Source organism: Cebidichthys violaceus, unplaced genomic scaffold (genome assembly GCF_023349555.1).
Source record: "Cebidichthys violaceus isolate CVI_PGR_0920_01 unplaced genomic scaffold, fCebVio1.0.p SCAF_11, whole genome shotgun sequence".
In the NCBI taxonomy this organism is placed as follows: Eukaryota; Metazoa; Chordata; class Actinopteri; order Perciformes; family Stichaeidae; genus Cebidichthys; species Cebidichthys violaceus.
In genome coordinates this window covers 2,992,446-3,009,205 of record NW_027176274.1, presented here as the reverse complement: position 1 = coordinate 3,009,205, position 16,760 = coordinate 2,992,446, and the positions used below count along the sequence as shown (strand labels likewise).

Here is a 16,760-nt window from a genome sequence, read left to right as displayed (position 1 = left end):
ACACACACACACACACACACACACACACACGCGCTGCAAAAAGAGTACAGATGAAGGTCTGAACTGTGGCGTGCCAACTGATAGTGTTTCATTTGGTGACATGCGGTTCGTGACGTGAAACAAGTGAAATCTCCTCCGTCCTCTGGTCTTCCAACATGTGGACGCTGCAGTGTCTCACCACAAACCTTTAACAGTGAGCTGTGTTGTCACTGAAAATAAGTGCATGGGTTCCCTTATTGGATTAGGATATTTGTGCCACATATGATGACCAAAAAAATGTAATAATTTTATAAACTACATGGAGAAAATTGACACCCAAACAGCAAAAAATGACTTTGTTATTACGCCAAATGACCTTCACATCCTTGCTATTCATTCGCCACTTGATGAGACTGGTCTTGTCTTATCACAACTCTGCTTTCATTTATGTGTTCTTCTCCTCTGCCATGGTAAGACATTGGAAGATATTGTGTCTGTTTGCCGAGATAACCCGAGTGTACAGCGTGTCTGAGCGTGAGTGACAAAGACCAAGATGAGAGGATGGAGGTGTTAATGTGGAGCCAATTTCATAATAATCTACGTTATCATGAAGTGCGTGCGCATGAAGACAAGAACATTGATCATCATTGCTTGTTTGGCGTTCTGATCGTTCTTGTCCGAAGAAGAAATACGTGAGATTCATGAAAGGAGCAGAGGCTGCTGTAGACGGTTTTGGATTGTGTTTGCGCTCCAGCTCACCCTGGTGGTGTAAGCGGCCTCCGGGTCGTCCTCCAGGACTCGGGACAGGCCGAAGTCGGACACTTTGCACACCAGGTTGCTGTTGACCAGGATGTTTCGAGCGGCCAGGTCTCGGTGAACGTAGCCCATGTCTGACAGATACTTCATGCCCGAGGCGATGCCGCGCAGCATGCCAACCAGCTGGATGCCTGTAAACTGGGCATCATGTTTCTAAAAGAAAGGAAGAAGGAACAAAGAACAGGCACACACTATTAAAGCCCCCACTTTAAAATGTATATGATATAGAACACAAAGGGAGTCTGACCTTTCTGACTATTTACGTGAAATGAAACCTTTCTACATTAGTATCCGGAGCATTTCAATTAACCTTTAAAAACCACCTTTGACATTCTGTACCTCACCTTCAGCATTACTGCGAAATACCAGAAGCCAGGGACACAGGAATGTATGCAAATTAGGATCATACCAATACGCTACAAGAAATCCATCCATCCATCCATCGTAGTCTTTGATCAGGGTTTGCACTGGGCTCCATTTAGCACGCGAGGGAGTATTTTGTCTATGTCCACTTGTATTTCCATCCCTCGCTCTTCACATTCTGCACAGTTTTGCCCTGATGATGGTCGTATACCACGTCATGTGCAAGATGAGAGTAAGATGAGTGTGTTTTCCTTTGAAAATCAACTGGGCCCACCCTACCTCACATTTCGTCTGGAGCAATTAGTGGCCAGACCACCTGGCTTAGTCGCTTCAAAGCTTTGCAGATTCAGATACACCGACGTAAGCTAAGCTATGCATTTGTATGTGTGTGTGTGTGTGTGTGTGTGTGTGTGTGTGTGTGTGTGTTTGCACATATGACACAGTTTCAATGATGGAGCGCAGGCCTTTGGGAAAATGTCAGGAAAACAACAGCTACTCCACCTCCGTGTGTCTGGATACTGTGCAGACACATGTGGAAAAGGGCTAAAAAAAAAAAAAAAAAAAGGCATCGGTACACATGCTTTCATGCCAGTGTTGTGGTTTGGCTGATGTGCTTTGGCTAATTTCAGTGAGGCAGGTCAATTCCTCTTTAAGAGACTGAGGCACGGCACGGATAAAATTCTCTCCTGGACCGAACAGCAGTGGAGATACAGTTCATAACACGCTGTCGTTTGATAAGCTCTGTGTGGAAAGTCTGGCTGAAACAGAGTCACAGCAAAGCAACCGATATCAGCTCCAGCATTCACTGGACTCATAGAGAGAAGCCGTAAAACCTTTTTTTTTTTGTCTTGAAACAGGTGAGGAAACTTGCCGGTGGACCAATTTGGTTTCACAATAATAATAATAATAATAATAATAATAATAATAATACAAAATTATATTTGGTCGGGTTTGGTGGTGCTGTATAGCTGTATTTCTGTCATCCTGTTTGCTTTGTGAAACTGACATGAAATGAGAATAGTTGATGCAATGTCTGGTAACGTTTGATATAATCTATGTTAATAAAACATACTGAAAACAGAAGACACCGTTTAAACTTGTTGAATCTAGATCGCTTCATCCCCTTTCTGATAACGCGCTCTTTCTCCATGTGCTGCACTTTCAAGGTAAATAGTTGGACTTTTTTTTTTTTAAGCTCCGGTTTGAACTAAATGTTCAGCATTTGACAAATGCGACCTTTGCAAACAGATGTCATTTTTAAAATGTAACGGCAAAGATTTACTGCGGTGCTTGACAGAGGGACCTGATGTGTGACACAGACCGTGCGTTGTACAGGTGCAAGACGTTTTCCAGCACATTACGGTGTTCCCTGGTGTTCCTTAATCCTCAGATAGCCGTCGAGTTGGTGTTCCCCAAACTTCCTCAGGGTCTGCAGCGCTGAGATGCAGCATGATTCATTTTACGTGTGTGTGTGTGTGTGTGTGTGTGTGTCAATGTTAATACTTACTCTCAAGAAACTGTCCAGGGATCCGTTCTCCATGTATTCTGTGACAATCATGACGGGTTTACCTGTAACAGAGGGTCACGTCGTATCAGTCGTATCGATCTTAAAGAACAGCAACAGACACTCACAGCCACACATCATATCAACTTCAGTTGTTTTTCATCTGAAACTGTCGTGAGTCAACAGGGAGGGCGGTGACCTGACTTAAAGCAGACGTACATGGGCCCTGATAAGGACCAGCTTGAGCTATATTCACACACACACACACACACACACACACACACACACACACTCAACAGAATAAAATGATCCTAGTCATTGTTTCAGGGTCCCAGCAGGTCAGCTGTCAAAGTGTGACATCTTTATTCCTGTGGAAGATCTGGCTGTAAATCCACGCCGCCTGCTCTCATCTGCACCTGATCAGACTACGGCCATCACAAGGTTTATCACAAGGGGGGGGGGGGGGTCAGCCATTGTTAAATGAACAGCATCAGTGTCAGGACTTGTTTGTGTCCCAGATGGCTTTGTTCTCCCTGCTTCACTCTTGACTTACCACCAGCCATATGCCTCTTCTCCGTTTTATTCTGATTAATGTGCCCGCCCCCCCCACCTCCTCCCCCTGCCCTCTTTTATTCCCGACCTACCTTTCCTCATCCCCTACCTCTCTTTCACCATCACCCAATCCTTTCCTTTTCCTCCCCCTCTTGCATGTATTCATGTGAAACCTCCCCACATCTGGCAAGACACCGACTGTTTTTTCTTCTTCTTTTGTTTAAAGGGAATGACACAGGGCTGAGCGGAGAGGGTGATGGAATAGGTTTTTAAAAGAAACAAATCTAATACTCTCATTGGAAAAAGAATAAGAAATCCATTAGTAATGATAGAAGTTGGCTGACTTAATATCTTTATTTAAATCAAAGCAGATTTGTTCTGACTAACAATTCAAAATGCCGCTATGAGTCAATCAGACTCTGAGCAAAAAAACTAAAAAAGACCTATTTGGAACAAGAAACTGCTTAAAGTGAATGAGCCAAGACAGAGGGTGTGTTTGACTTAAATCAGGGTTGTACATTTCAAAAAAATGCATACCTACATTTTGGCTTTTTTAGTTTTTCACCATGACTTGCGCTTTTTTGCTACTGCAAAAGAGATTTAACTCTCCCAGCAGCATGGATTGTATCAATATAGTCGCTAACATTTCTCTTACTATTAGAGGAAGTAAAAAAAAAAAATCTCCCATCATTGAAAAACAGCCACAGCTACAGCTAGACACCCTCCGCCCAACACCCACCATCCCTAAAAGGCCGTGATGGATCGCTCCGTTTACCAGCGGACGGCTTTTATAGTCTCAGACGGGAACACACACCCGGTCCTCCCTCCTGTCTTCCGCCCTCTTCCCTTCCCTCTTTCTCTCTGTTCTCAACATTGGCAGCAAAGATAAAGGCCCCCAAGCCCCTTTATTTTGTGAACACAAGTGTGTGTGTGTGTGTGTGTGTGTGCGTGTGTGTGTGCGCCTGCAAATATGCAGGCTGCGGTTCAGCCAAATGCGGCAGCAAGGTAAATGGGGTGTGAAAGTCTCAGGATTATTAAGAATTAACAGGAGCAGCTTAATAAATCACCCCACAGCAGTGTGTGTGTGTGTGTGTGTGTGTGTGTGTGTGTGTGTAGGTGTGTGTCTGTGTGTGAGAGCATATCAAATGGACCTCCTAAAACTATGCCATGAACTCATGCTGCTAGAGCTCACGCACATCTGTTCAGGGTATCCCTTTAAATGCCATGTATATACACACACACACACACACACACACACACACACAAACACACATACACACACACACACAAACACACTCGTAGTAATGAATATTGGGCTTCCCCCATTAGTCTAAAATCAGCAAATGAAACCACAGTCTTGTGTTATTGCAGCATTCTTCACCTACTGGGCATTAATAGGAGGAGTGGTGTTCTGTAAGATGTATTAGACAAACAGTTTAATGATGAAGGATTGCGAACATAAAAACTCTTTCATTTTCAGAAGGCTGAATAACAAGGAGGTAGGAACAAACCTCAATTTGTCTGTGAAAGTAAAAAAAAAATTGTTGAACAAAAAACAACAAATGTAGAAATTCTATACTGGGTCCAAAACTTGGTCCTTTTTCTATTTTTGGTTTTATGGAAGATTTTCATGATATTCACTTCCCTTTCATTTGAACTGATTAAAACAGAAAAAAGTATGTGGTAACATTAAAGAAATGCAATAGCATGTATATTATTATTATTATATATATTTTTTTATTATTGTGATTATGTCAGTGGTAACTCAAAAAAAACATAAATCATGAACTGTTTGTGTTGTCTACCAAAACTGCAACTGAAAAAAGGAAATTAAGAGAAAGAGAAAACAGACGGCTGATTAAATAATCAACACAATGTGGTCTGAGGTTCCTGTCTGTTTGCTGTTTGTACATTGAGTTATAAGTCCTTTGCGATGCTGTTTTTGGTTAGAAGAAGTCATGCTAGTAAGTCACTGAAGTCAAACGACTGAAGTCTAAGAGTCGGGGAGCAATTAAGGCGTTGCGATTACACAGAAAAGGAGAGATGAAGAAAAGAAGAAGAAAGTAAGGAATGTTCTCCGTGTACTTCATTCTCCTCTTCAGAACAACCGCACCGGCAGAACTACTTAACAAGCCGGGTGCCGCAGGGAGAGACGGAGGCCAGGCCCGTTTCTCAGCGACAAAGTTCAGAGTCATTATTTCCTTTTTCTGCAGTCATTCCTTTTTTTTTTAAAGAGGCCTTCTGTGTGCTAATGATAGTCTTATAAAGAGGCCCAGAGGGGAGAGACTCGGAGATATGGATTTACGCCCGCTTTGGACACAGGCTTTGATCAAAGCACATTGATCTGCAGAGATTTACACCGCGGCAACTCAATAAAACTCCTGCTCTCCTTCACAAAAGCGTGGGACACTTTAGAGCCATTTGTCAAAAACAAAATGCAAATCTGGAATCGGTACAAAAGACTCCCCGGAGAAACCGCATCTGTAATGTGAATGCAAACCATATCTCTGTTCTCTCTTACTACACCCTATTTAATTCTACTTTATTAAGTGTTGTTCTTGTGCTTTATTAACAATTGTCTCCCAAAATGTATCTTTCATTTTATTTAATTTGTAGGGACAATTCTAATTAATTTAACATACTAATAATAATAATATGATAACAATAATAACAGTTAATTCCCTTCAATGGGCCTTTGTGTCATGAATGCACTTACTGCGTGTTACCACCCCCTCCAGCCTGATGATGTTGGGGTGGTCAAACTGTCCCATGATTGACGCCTCGGCGAGGAAGTCCCGCCTCTGCTTGTCTGTGTATCCTCCTTTAAGAGTCTTGATGGCCACACAGATCTCCTTCTTGCTTGGCAGCTTCAGGCGACCGCTGCACACCTCGCCAAACTCACCTGCAGATACAGTCAGGGACACAAAAAAAATGTTTTTTTTTTGTATTCTTATCTCAAACATTTACATCTCAGGATTTGCTTTACTAATATCAAAGCCTGCTTATGCAACACAGGGATTTGTGTTTAATACTATGAGTTTGAATGGTTTTATGATGATGCACATGCAGGTAGAGGTAGGTATACACATGTCTCTAAGAAGTCATAAAAATTTTGAAAATCCATCCGAAATTAAGATGTAGTTGCTGAAATGATAGCTAAGATATGAACATTCAGATTTTAATTCCTCATAGAACTTTAATTAATTATCTATGGTTCAACAAGGTACTGATCCTGAATCAATAGAAAGGCAAATACTTTAAAACTGTAAGGACAATTATGCCATTATTCAACCTGGCAGCCGTGTTCAAATTGTCATGCATTTTCAAAGGATGTTTGAAGTCACTCAACCCGTGGCTAGGGTCTGCTTAACCACTAAGAGCATTGCTAGCAAGCTTAGCATGAGGCAGAAGTACTGTATTTGCAGCTCTGCTTTAGAATTGTGGTTTAACTGTTGTTTAAGGGGTCACAATGTGCAATTTTAACAGATGCAGGGAACACTTAGAGAGTCAAAGATGAAGAATCGGATCAAAGATGTTGATGATTACCCTGTCATTACTTAACTCCAATTAATCAGGCAGAGTATTTGTTGATTTTGGAGAGAGAGATCCTTGCATACTTATGTCATAGACCACTAATTACAGTAATGACACCATGTGCAGCAATACACTTTGAAACTGATCCACCCAAAATCCACAGTCCAAATAACGCAGACAGCAAAAGCGATCTTTCAACTTCCCTTCAGTGTCGTGTTAAAACGCAGCGTGACTCAACATCCACCCTGGGAGAGCTCAATTAGCATTCCTTGCTGGTGAGAGGGTGTGTGTGTTTTCCTCAGCCCACGCCTGTGTGTGTGTGTGTGTGTGTGTGTAAGTGTGTGTTTTGTGAGTTTCACCAGGTACTGTAAGCTCTGTAAGCAGGCCGGCCACTTCAAAAGGCAGCCAGTCAAGGGATTTGTCTGGACTGTATGGATGAGTGGAAGGAGTATATCTGCGTGTGTGCACTCCTGTGTGAGCGTGTTGTACCCCGTATTGTATATGCATATGGAGCGTGCTCATGCAAGGTGATGTCAGAGCTAAGACATGTGCCGGTCTCTCTCAGTCCACTACAATCATCTTCCACAGCAGCTCTGGATCACAGAGCGTGGGTCAAACCTTGGGACTTAAAGCAGAGGGTTCTGGGAAAACTTAAGCCGGACTAATTACAAGCCGTCTAAATACCAGACGCATGCCTGTTCTTCTGGCCCCTCGGCAGTGGACAGACGAGCCAGGCCAAGGCACCTTTTTTTCACGTGTTCACTCCGAGAAGGAAGATCTCGGTCTAATAAGGCTTGATTAGGGACACTCACTCCTTTCCCGAGCTAGGTATCCCACTTTGATGTTACAGTCTGACCCGAGGAATCAGAGCAGAGCGTGCGTTCTGTCTTTTAACGCGCAATCACCCGATTGGCAAGAGGATCAAAGTCTTGTTTAATGGAGACAGATGGGGATGGAGGTAGGGATGTAAGGAAGGAAGAGCTAAGTTGTGTATTGTGGTCTCATAAAAATCACACAGGTGGGTAGTTTAAGCTTTAATGTCCACCTCCGGTGTTCACTTCAAATGTACTTTGCACGAGGTGCTGAAGTCCAACTCCCTTAACTAGCTCAGCTAACATACGCTGTACTATAACTCAATGGGCTTCAATGGGAAGTCTATTTTCTAAGGCATGCTGTGTCTACTTCTGTACTGGTTGCTAAAATGTGATCCCTGTAAAGCTATTTTTTTTTTTATTTTTTTTTTTAGTAGCACTCAGATGTAGCAACAACACAGTTATGTCCCAGAAACAATAAGAGTGGACGACCTCAAGGGAGCTGCTTACTGCTAACAAAAGAATCATCATTTTGTCTTCAAGGTATAAATGAGCAAAGGTGTGATTCTTAAGCATCGGACCAGCCAAACAGAGTTTGCCCCAAGCGGTTCTAATCATCGAGCACCTACAGTTTGTTGTTGCTGTTGCTGTTGTTGTTGTTGTGAAAGCGAGGCAATTATTTGATTTCCCTATTGTTTTCCAGCACAGATGAAAATAGACTTACACACAATGTGTGATGCTGAACTTTATGTAAGTATGGAGAGGCACTAAGATACATATACTTTGTCTCGGCTGTGCGCATTAAAAATGTATAGTTTTACGGTATGATGATACACATAGTGGTATTAATTACACATATTATGAATTTCCCCTTATATTGTCCATGAATTATATTGTTTCTCTCTTCTATATGCCTGCAACATTGTCCTGTAATTAATGCGTGTTTGTGTAAAATGAATATGTCACTTCATGTTATGTAAATCGTGATACAGGGATTCCCATAGAGAATCAGTGTTAGTAGATTCTACAATGAATGAAAATACAAACACTTCAGATCAGAAATAGACACTGACTTGTCCATATTTGAATAGAATACATGAGCCAATATCTTGTGTATTGTAGCCCTATAGATATTCATATGCTGTGCGTCTGCTGTATAGTATGAGAAATGCACTGTGGAGTGCAGCGTAGTCCAGTGTGGATTCAGGCATTAGACTCTCAGGCCGTCCTGACAGCTTTACAGCGTGGAGGGCTGGAGAGACTCCGGAGACCGGCCTGCTGTTAATGTGCCGTGTGCTTTAGTCTCCATCTATTCTGCCGGCACTCAAACGTGAATCACAAGGCGTTACCCTCCCGTCGACACTGCCGCTCAAGTTATCAGGCAGCGCACGCGAAGAGAGGAGGGGAAGCGTGTTTTACCGCCGCAATCATTAGACTTAGTTCAGAATTAAGAGTATTGAGGCGATCGCCTGTGGGAAATGGAAAGAAAGAAGAGAATTGGAGAGGAAAAAAAAAAGGTGAAGGAAGGAAAGAGGAGAGGTAAAAAAAAAATAAAAATGAAATAACTTCTAATGTCGCCATTTCTCCCTCTCATCATAGAGGAGAGCTGGAAAGACGGGACCTCAAGCTGGGGCATTAAATGCTTCCTCGTTCCCAGCTGTGCGGTATATGGCACACAGTTAAACTAGCCCGCTGCTATGAAAATGTAGATGTATGGGAGCTCTACGTGTACCTCATCTTTTTCTATATGCGGCTGAGCACTCGGTGTGTCTTTGTCATTTAAATAGAGCAAAAAAAAAAGTCAAGTTAATGTGAGGTGAGAGCGAAAGGAGAGGCCGGGGAGAGGAAGAAAAAAACATTTATTTCTCTTCATAAACGTTCTATTTCTTCACTTTTTTTGATGTGGAGCGACTTTGTTTTTCTGCACCGGTGAACATCTCCTTTGATGACCTTAGCAAACCGTTGATCTGAGTCCATGCACTCTCATTTACATCTCTACTTTATGCAGGGAGGCAACGGCTAATTGCTTATAGATCTGAGATAGCAGTTAGAAGTGGGAATATAATTAGTTTTACTAAATAATAGTAAAGGTCTACTATAGTCTGAAGATTTTTTTTCTTAAGTCACTGATAGAAATTGACAAATGTATCCAAAAAGGTTTTCAGAGGGTCAATGAAATAAACTGAAATAGACTGAATTTCCTGTTTAAATCTAACTTTTCATGCCTGAAGTGACCTGTATGGTGTCCGTTCTCACCTGCTCCCACCACTTTGTCGATGGCGATGCAGGAGGCATCCAGCTCCTTTGCAAACTCGTGCACGGCCTGGCTCGGGTCCTCGTAGGTGTGAGGGTCCACATAGGTCCTGATACCCGGCAGACGCACTGCAGCGGGAGAGAGCAGGTTGCATCGGTTCATGACCATTTCAAAATAGCGCCTCCTTAAGTGTGTCCCTGCAGCTATACGTCTCTCTGAACATTCAACGAGGACATATCGAGGATAATTGAAGATATGTTAACGCCGAACACTTGGCAACGGAGCTTCAACTTTGAAGATGACGTAGTCTTCATGTAATTGAGTTTTAGTAAAGAATTTCCATGCGACCCGGAGCCGGTGAACATCGGATCGTGTGCTAGAATCACAGTGGCTGCAGATGCTTCTAAGCTGAACAATATGGCGGCTGATCCAAGCCGCGATCCACACACAGTCATCAAAGTGCAGCTGATTCGTGATGCACGCAAATTAACTTACGACGAACGACTCAACATTTGTTTTGCGAGATATATAGTTTAAAGACAGACTTTGAAAAAAAAAAAAAGAAAAGTGAAGCTATCCTTTAAGTAATAAAGTCGTATTTATTAGTCCCTGTAGGGGAAATTTATGCTGTACGTCTGACCCATCCGAAGTATTCAGGAAGCAGCGGACGGCCTGGGGAGCGTGGGGGCCCGACACCTGGGTCAAGGTTAAAGGTTCCTTATAAATAACACATTGTATATGAATAAAGGAGAACGAGCAATCGAAGAGGGACCAAGAACATGGGAGTTTAATCTTAAACATGTTGTCCCTTTGTGTTGCTCCGCATCAGACATTGTTTTTTTACACATTGGTCCAATTTCAACTTTTTGTCACTGGTCAAAAATGGATCAATGAAAATAACTTTTTTTTTTCGGGAGTAAACTTCATAATCATAAGTCGTTTAAACCTTGAATCTGACTTCTTGCTGTGACAGTGAGGGACACTTATTCAAATGAAGCCTCCAGGGTTGGTTCGCAAATGGACCGAGAAACCGTCTTCTCAACATGGTCTCGGTCCAATTACTGTCTTCTCGTACGACCAAATGAACCGAAGTAAAGGGGAAACCACTTCAAGCTTGAAAACAGCTGCTCTAAAACCACCGCTCTTACAAACCAAGATGCGTTGAGAAATCTATCTCTCCGATTGTAACTAGCGAGCCATCTTTAATGTAACTAGCTGTGCTGCTCTGTGAACGGCACGGTGCAGAGAGGAACTACTGGAACACAAAAACAGGGTGTAGTACTTACAGTGGCCGTTGCCAAAGTGCAGTCTTTTCTCATCAGGATGTTTGGATTTGCTGTGGCAACAGAACCTGCCAATCCAAACAGAGAAAGGTCATAAGTAGTGCCACATCTCCCAATAAGACTTCACCCATTGGCCCAGCCAGAAGGCTAGCGAAAGTTGTGTGTGTGTGTGTGTGTGTGTGTGTGTGTGTGTGTGTGTGTGTGTGTGTGTGTGTGTGTGTGTGTGTGTAATCCCAGCTCTTACAAACCAAGAGAGGATCAGTAAGTCTTATAATGAGCCATGGATTTATACTCTCTCTGAACAGAACTGACTGCCAATTCCAGCCACACACACACACACACACACACACACACACACACACACACATACAATTCTTAGTTTTCTCTTATACACACACACACACACATACACACACACCTACATACAGCTGTTCCAGTATATGTTACAGGAATTGCAGAAGAGAAATAGAGGAAATCTTACTTATTTGGTGAAACATCAAAAGATATAGCATGCAGCCATTTTGAAAAATTACGCATACAATCAACTCTCAGGCAGCATTTAAGGGGGACGGCATACGGATTGCTGTGATCGGAGAATCAAGTCAAGCAACATGGCGGACAGACCTGCCAATCAGGACGTAGAGCAGCACAGTGAGGAGGATGATGGCCACGGCGGAGGAGATGGCGATCAGAACAACCTGGCTGCTCTCACTGGAGATGGAGAAGGCTGCTGAAGGACAGAAAGCAACAGATAATGAGCGGCGTCGAACTCAACTCTATAACAAACTCATCCATCATCCAACGTCTACTCTGAGCCGAACTCACAGTCGGGGCTGGTCTCAAACTGGAAGCTGGGGCTGCTGGCTCCATATCCGGCAGCTGTGCGAGCTCTGATCTGCAGCAGGTAGGCGGTGTTGGGCTTCAGGCCGTTCAGAGTCACGTTACAACCCCGAGCACGGAGGATGGTGTAGCTGGTCTCCTGCTCCTCCTGTGAGACAAGGTGGACAAAAGAACACAGGGACACAGAAATGAATTCAATATGTTTTAATTACTACAATTCACACCAGGTTGGAACTATTAATGAATACCATATACAATAAATAGAACATGGAGAAACCCACACAAACATCCCAGTTTGGCAGCTTTCTTTCCAATCGGATGAGTTATGTCCTTCTTATTTTATGACTTCTCTCCTACTGATCTCCACTGATAAAACAACAGGAGGATTTACACACCAGGGCTGCATTCGGCACATTGTTTCCAGATGTGGAAGGAAGAAAAACGGCGGAGAGAAGATGAGAGGACAGGAGGTAGAGGGAGAAGAGAGTGCAGTGATATTTCCACACCGAGGATAATAGGAGGACCCAATCCAATAATGTGATTTACTGTTTGTATATATATAAATATATATATATATTGTGCAGTATTATGCTCCATGTTACTTATATAGATATCCAGCCATCTAGAAAGATATAAATATGAAAAGTGGAAGAGTGGATCTGAAACAGTATGGATTACTTAACAGCCAGTTAAGTAATCTATTACATGCATAAAGCATGCTAAGCAATTTGCTTATTATTTCATTTTTGGTTTATTTTTGCTTGATTCATGTGTGTGAGATTATTAAAGAAACAAATATATGAAGTGTGATTAAAATGGATTTTTTTCAACTTTATTGCTTCAAACAAAGATGTCATAATTAAAAACCAATGAATGTGAAAGTAGCGTTACATCACACGAGGTAGCCTTTCACTATCAGCACAGGACAGCGTGATATAATTCAGCGCCAGAATTAAAACACTTACTTTTTTTTTTTAACTTCACTATAATTAAAGAAACAGCTGAATTATTTCTATTTCGGTAACAAACTGCTGAGCCAATCCGTGCTGAAGAAAGGCTTTCTATTACATGATGACCAAACCAATTCAATGCTATGAAACAAACTGCTAACTAGGGGGAAAATAGGACTCGGCTGATCTTAAATCTTAATGGCAACCTATTAGAGATGACTTCAACGATCCTAAAAATGAGCTACATGTTTTTCAACGAAGCCAAGCTCATAAAAATCATCCAAGGCCGAATCGTGTTGAGGCATAGTCAAATCCTCATTTTATAGACCCAGTTATAAAGAGGCATTCATTGGTACGGGAAATAGCATAAACACAAGTTGACATTCACACAGACACACACACACAGACACACACACTCACACACTCTCACACACAGCGTCCAAAAAAGAAACCGGTCCATTAATGGAGTGGATCAGAGTTTTATGGCGCACAAAGCGTTTTAAATACGCTGTATGTGTGAAGAGGTAACCGATACACCAGAACTGCCCCGGGACAACTCTTCATCACAAGTGTAAATCGACTCGCAGCGTGTCACCGTTACACGTTCTGGACAGCATGTGAGCCCCTGAAAATCACACAAAGGTGAGGTACGAGCACCTGTGTGTGTGTGTGTGTGTGTGTGTTTGTGTGTGTGTGTGTGTGTGTGTGTGTTTGTGTATCTCACCAGAACACTGCTAGAATTTAATATGGCCTCTGTGCTGCGTTTTACTTTGACAATCTAAACAAAGCTGTAGCAAATTATAGCTTGTATAAGACACACACACACACACACACACACACACACACACACACACACACACACACTCACACACACACACACACACACACACACACACACACACATATATAGATGCAAACTCAAACAGACCCAAAAACAGGAGATGTGCAGCAGAAGTCTTGTAAATACAATGTTTGAGCCAGCATTCCTTCCTTCTAAGACTAAATAAACAGGCCAAATTAAAGTGGATCTGAAGCTCTCTCTCTCTCTCTCTCTCTCTCTCTCTGCTTTTTAGATTGCCGTGATAAAACATGCAAAAACAATCAGCAAATTCTATTCCCACAAATTCTATTTTCACAAAGTGCACTTGGAAAGGCCTTATCGGCCGCGGAGCCCCCTTTAGCTGGTTAAAGCGTCAGGAGGATCTCACAGCCGGCCTGGGACTTCCAAAGATGAAACACCTCCCTTCTTCTGGAAAAGTTTTTTTTTTTTCGGGTTGGAAATTCCCGAGAATATCCCCAAACATTCCCTAAGAATTCCCATATATAGGATTCATAATTCGGGAACAGCCCTTGCGCTTTGGAAACTCGGGCCTCTGGGTTCACGACCGAGCGACAGAGCGGTATGCGTTGGCCAAAAGAGAGGCTCGGTGGGGTTGATTCAAAATGATTTTGTCGCGAGGTATGAACCACTTCAGCTTCTAATATTATGAAACTCTTCACATCTTCACCTCCTTTAAACGGCTTGTATACCAACTTATTTAATACTATTCATATGCAATACAAGCAGGAGAAATGCAATACTTAGCAGGATTGCATCCGTCATTGGTACTGCATTTATATATCCTGGCTTTATTCAAGTTTGATTCAGTTAAAATGTATCACAGCATGTAGTTTCATACATTACTATATTATTCTCATTTGGTATCAGTGGAATGCAGGGACTGGTACTGCATCATTTCGTTGTCTTTTCCTTTTAAGTTGAATTTCCTTTTGTAAGCCACAAATCCATCAGTGCAGATGTGATCATTCCAGTTGTTCCCAAAGAAGTATACATTTCATGTAACTTCAGAAAACAACAGATGCCGTGTACATGGAAGGTTATTTATGCTCTTCAAACCTCCAATGGATCTAAACTGAATTTATGTGCCACAGCAAAATGATCTATTGGATGCACATGGACAAATATTGAGTCCATATTTGTCTCAGTCGGAACAGGAGAAGTCCAATCAGCGTTAAGGAGTTACAGCCTGAAGGACTTGTGATGGTTGATATTTGTGTTCTGCCTCACGCTAGAGAGTTCACACTAGAGACGCTAATACAAATGAAATACTCCCAACTCTTAAAATGCCCTTCTAAAGCTTTTCTTTGTCCTGCTTAAAGGTCAAAAAACGTCTCGTGTGATTTTTAAACCCCATAAATGAAACATAACCGTAATGACTTTCGTTGCCGGCCATTGGTTTGACCACAGAAATATATTGGTCCAAGCAGTTCATCTACTATAAAGAAGTTTGAACGATGTCGTGCGGTTGTTGGCGAAACGTTGACTTTTCTACATTAAGAGAAGCTGGAGTCATCGGTGAATGGCTATTGGATTACATGATAATGTACACTGTGTATGTCTGTTTTAAACTTAAGTAAATAAAGACAGACGATACCACAAACATTGACAAGCAGAGCGTCTGGCTGGTGCTGCAAATCTGAACATCTTCTTGCTAAAAGCTCTCTTTTAATCTCGACTCGAGCTGTTTTTGTGTTCTCTTTAACCATCCTGTTTATGTGTTCATGCAATTATGTCTGCGTGTGTGTCTGCGTATGTGTCCCTAAAAGCCTCTTTCTGTCTCATAAGTGAGTCACGGTGTGGTCTTGGTGTGGGTTATTTGTGCTCCGACTCTCGTCCTCTATAGAGGCCCTCAGCGTCCCTCTGCCTGCCACACGAAGAGGCCTCTATCCTGGATTGGCATGGGGGGGGGGGTGGTCTCCCCTGGTTGTCCCGGTTCGCTCTTCTGCACGGAAGAGCCTTTTGTCTGGGGTTTGAAACCCCTGGGTATGCATAGCTGTGCTGTAGAGAATCCTCTGGGAACTTGTGTGTTTGTGCCGGTCCCCGAGTGTCTCCGGTAGTTCCTGAGAGACCATGTGATTAGCGGGGATGAGCGCAAAAGGCCAAGAGATTTTCCATTACAAAACTCTTCCTCAGACTCCAGTATTTCATCCTTTTCCATATCTTCTTTTAATGAATATGCATTTGTAATGTATAAGCACGTGTCTGCTGAAGTAGAGCTGCGTTGAGCTCCGCCCAGTATCGGTCATTAACTTTTCCTCGCGCTGTTTTCTGTTTGAACTTCTTAGGTGAGGATGGCTGAGCAGGGAACAGAGTTTAGAGAGGAAACAGCTTCTGTCTGCCTACTAATCAAGAGATTAGGGGCCACTGTTGGCATTCAAGCAAACTGGGATCTGGGGAACACACACACACACACACACAAACACACACACACACTCGCACATGTGCGTTAAATCTGCCAGAGTGTTAAACTTGCATCCACGGCTAATTTCACCATCAAATGTCAGCCGTAGCACAGCATTGGTGCTGAAAGCCAGTGTGATTCGTTCTGCACTAATTTCCCTCACAGAGGAATGAGTGACCCCAGAGACGCGTTTACTGTCCGCCATAAAACGTGTCTCCATTAAGGAGAGGAGGACAGGATAAGGAATAGAGGGAGAGATGAAAAACAGGGGATGAGAGGTAAACATAAGCGGAGGAGGGTTTTTTTTTCTTCTTTTTTCTAATGCTACTTTTGGCTCCAACAAGCGGGATTGGGTGGGTTACTTTAAAATAATTCTGATAGAATTACAAATGAACTGTTCAAAGCGCTGTCATTAAACCTAAACCAAGTAATGCAATGTTAAAGTAATATGTAACTTGATTATTATCTACATTTTGGATTACCTAAATACCAAATATGCAAATACAAATTTAAAAAATTTAAAAAATTTAAAAAATTAAAAAAAATTAAAAAATTTCGAAAATTTAAAGAAAATTTAAAGAAAATTTAAAGATTGAATTAAATGAACCTACAAGCAAATGTCACAGTTTGT

General features: G+C 42.3%; 1 protein-coding gene across 4 annotated transcripts in view; it reads right to left on the bottom strand.

Moving 5' to 3' along the window:
• epha3 (eph receptor A3) overlaps positions 1–16,760 on the bottom strand; it is an 81,816-nt gene that overhangs the window by 14,788 nt on the left and 50,268 nt on the right. For 3 of the 4 annotated variants that reach the window (XM_068737522.1, XM_068737539.1, XM_068737546.1), the window contains exons 6-12: positions 11,923–12,085; positions 11,722–11,827; positions 11,101–11,165; positions 9,817–9,942; positions 5,931–6,116; positions 2,666–2,727; positions 739–948 (exon numbers count right to left, since the gene is read on the bottom strand). In XM_068737522.1, the coding sequence (XP_068593623.1) occupies positions 739–948; positions 2,666–2,727; positions 5,931–6,116; positions 9,817–9,942; positions 11,101–11,165; positions 11,722–11,827; positions 11,923–12,085 (918 nt within the window). The remainder of the gene's footprint in view (positions 1–738; positions 949–2,665; positions 2,728–5,930; positions 6,117–9,816; positions 9,943–11,100; positions 11,166–11,721; positions 11,828–11,922; positions 12,086–16,760) is intronic. The other variant, XM_068737532.1, reaches the window with a different exon arrangement.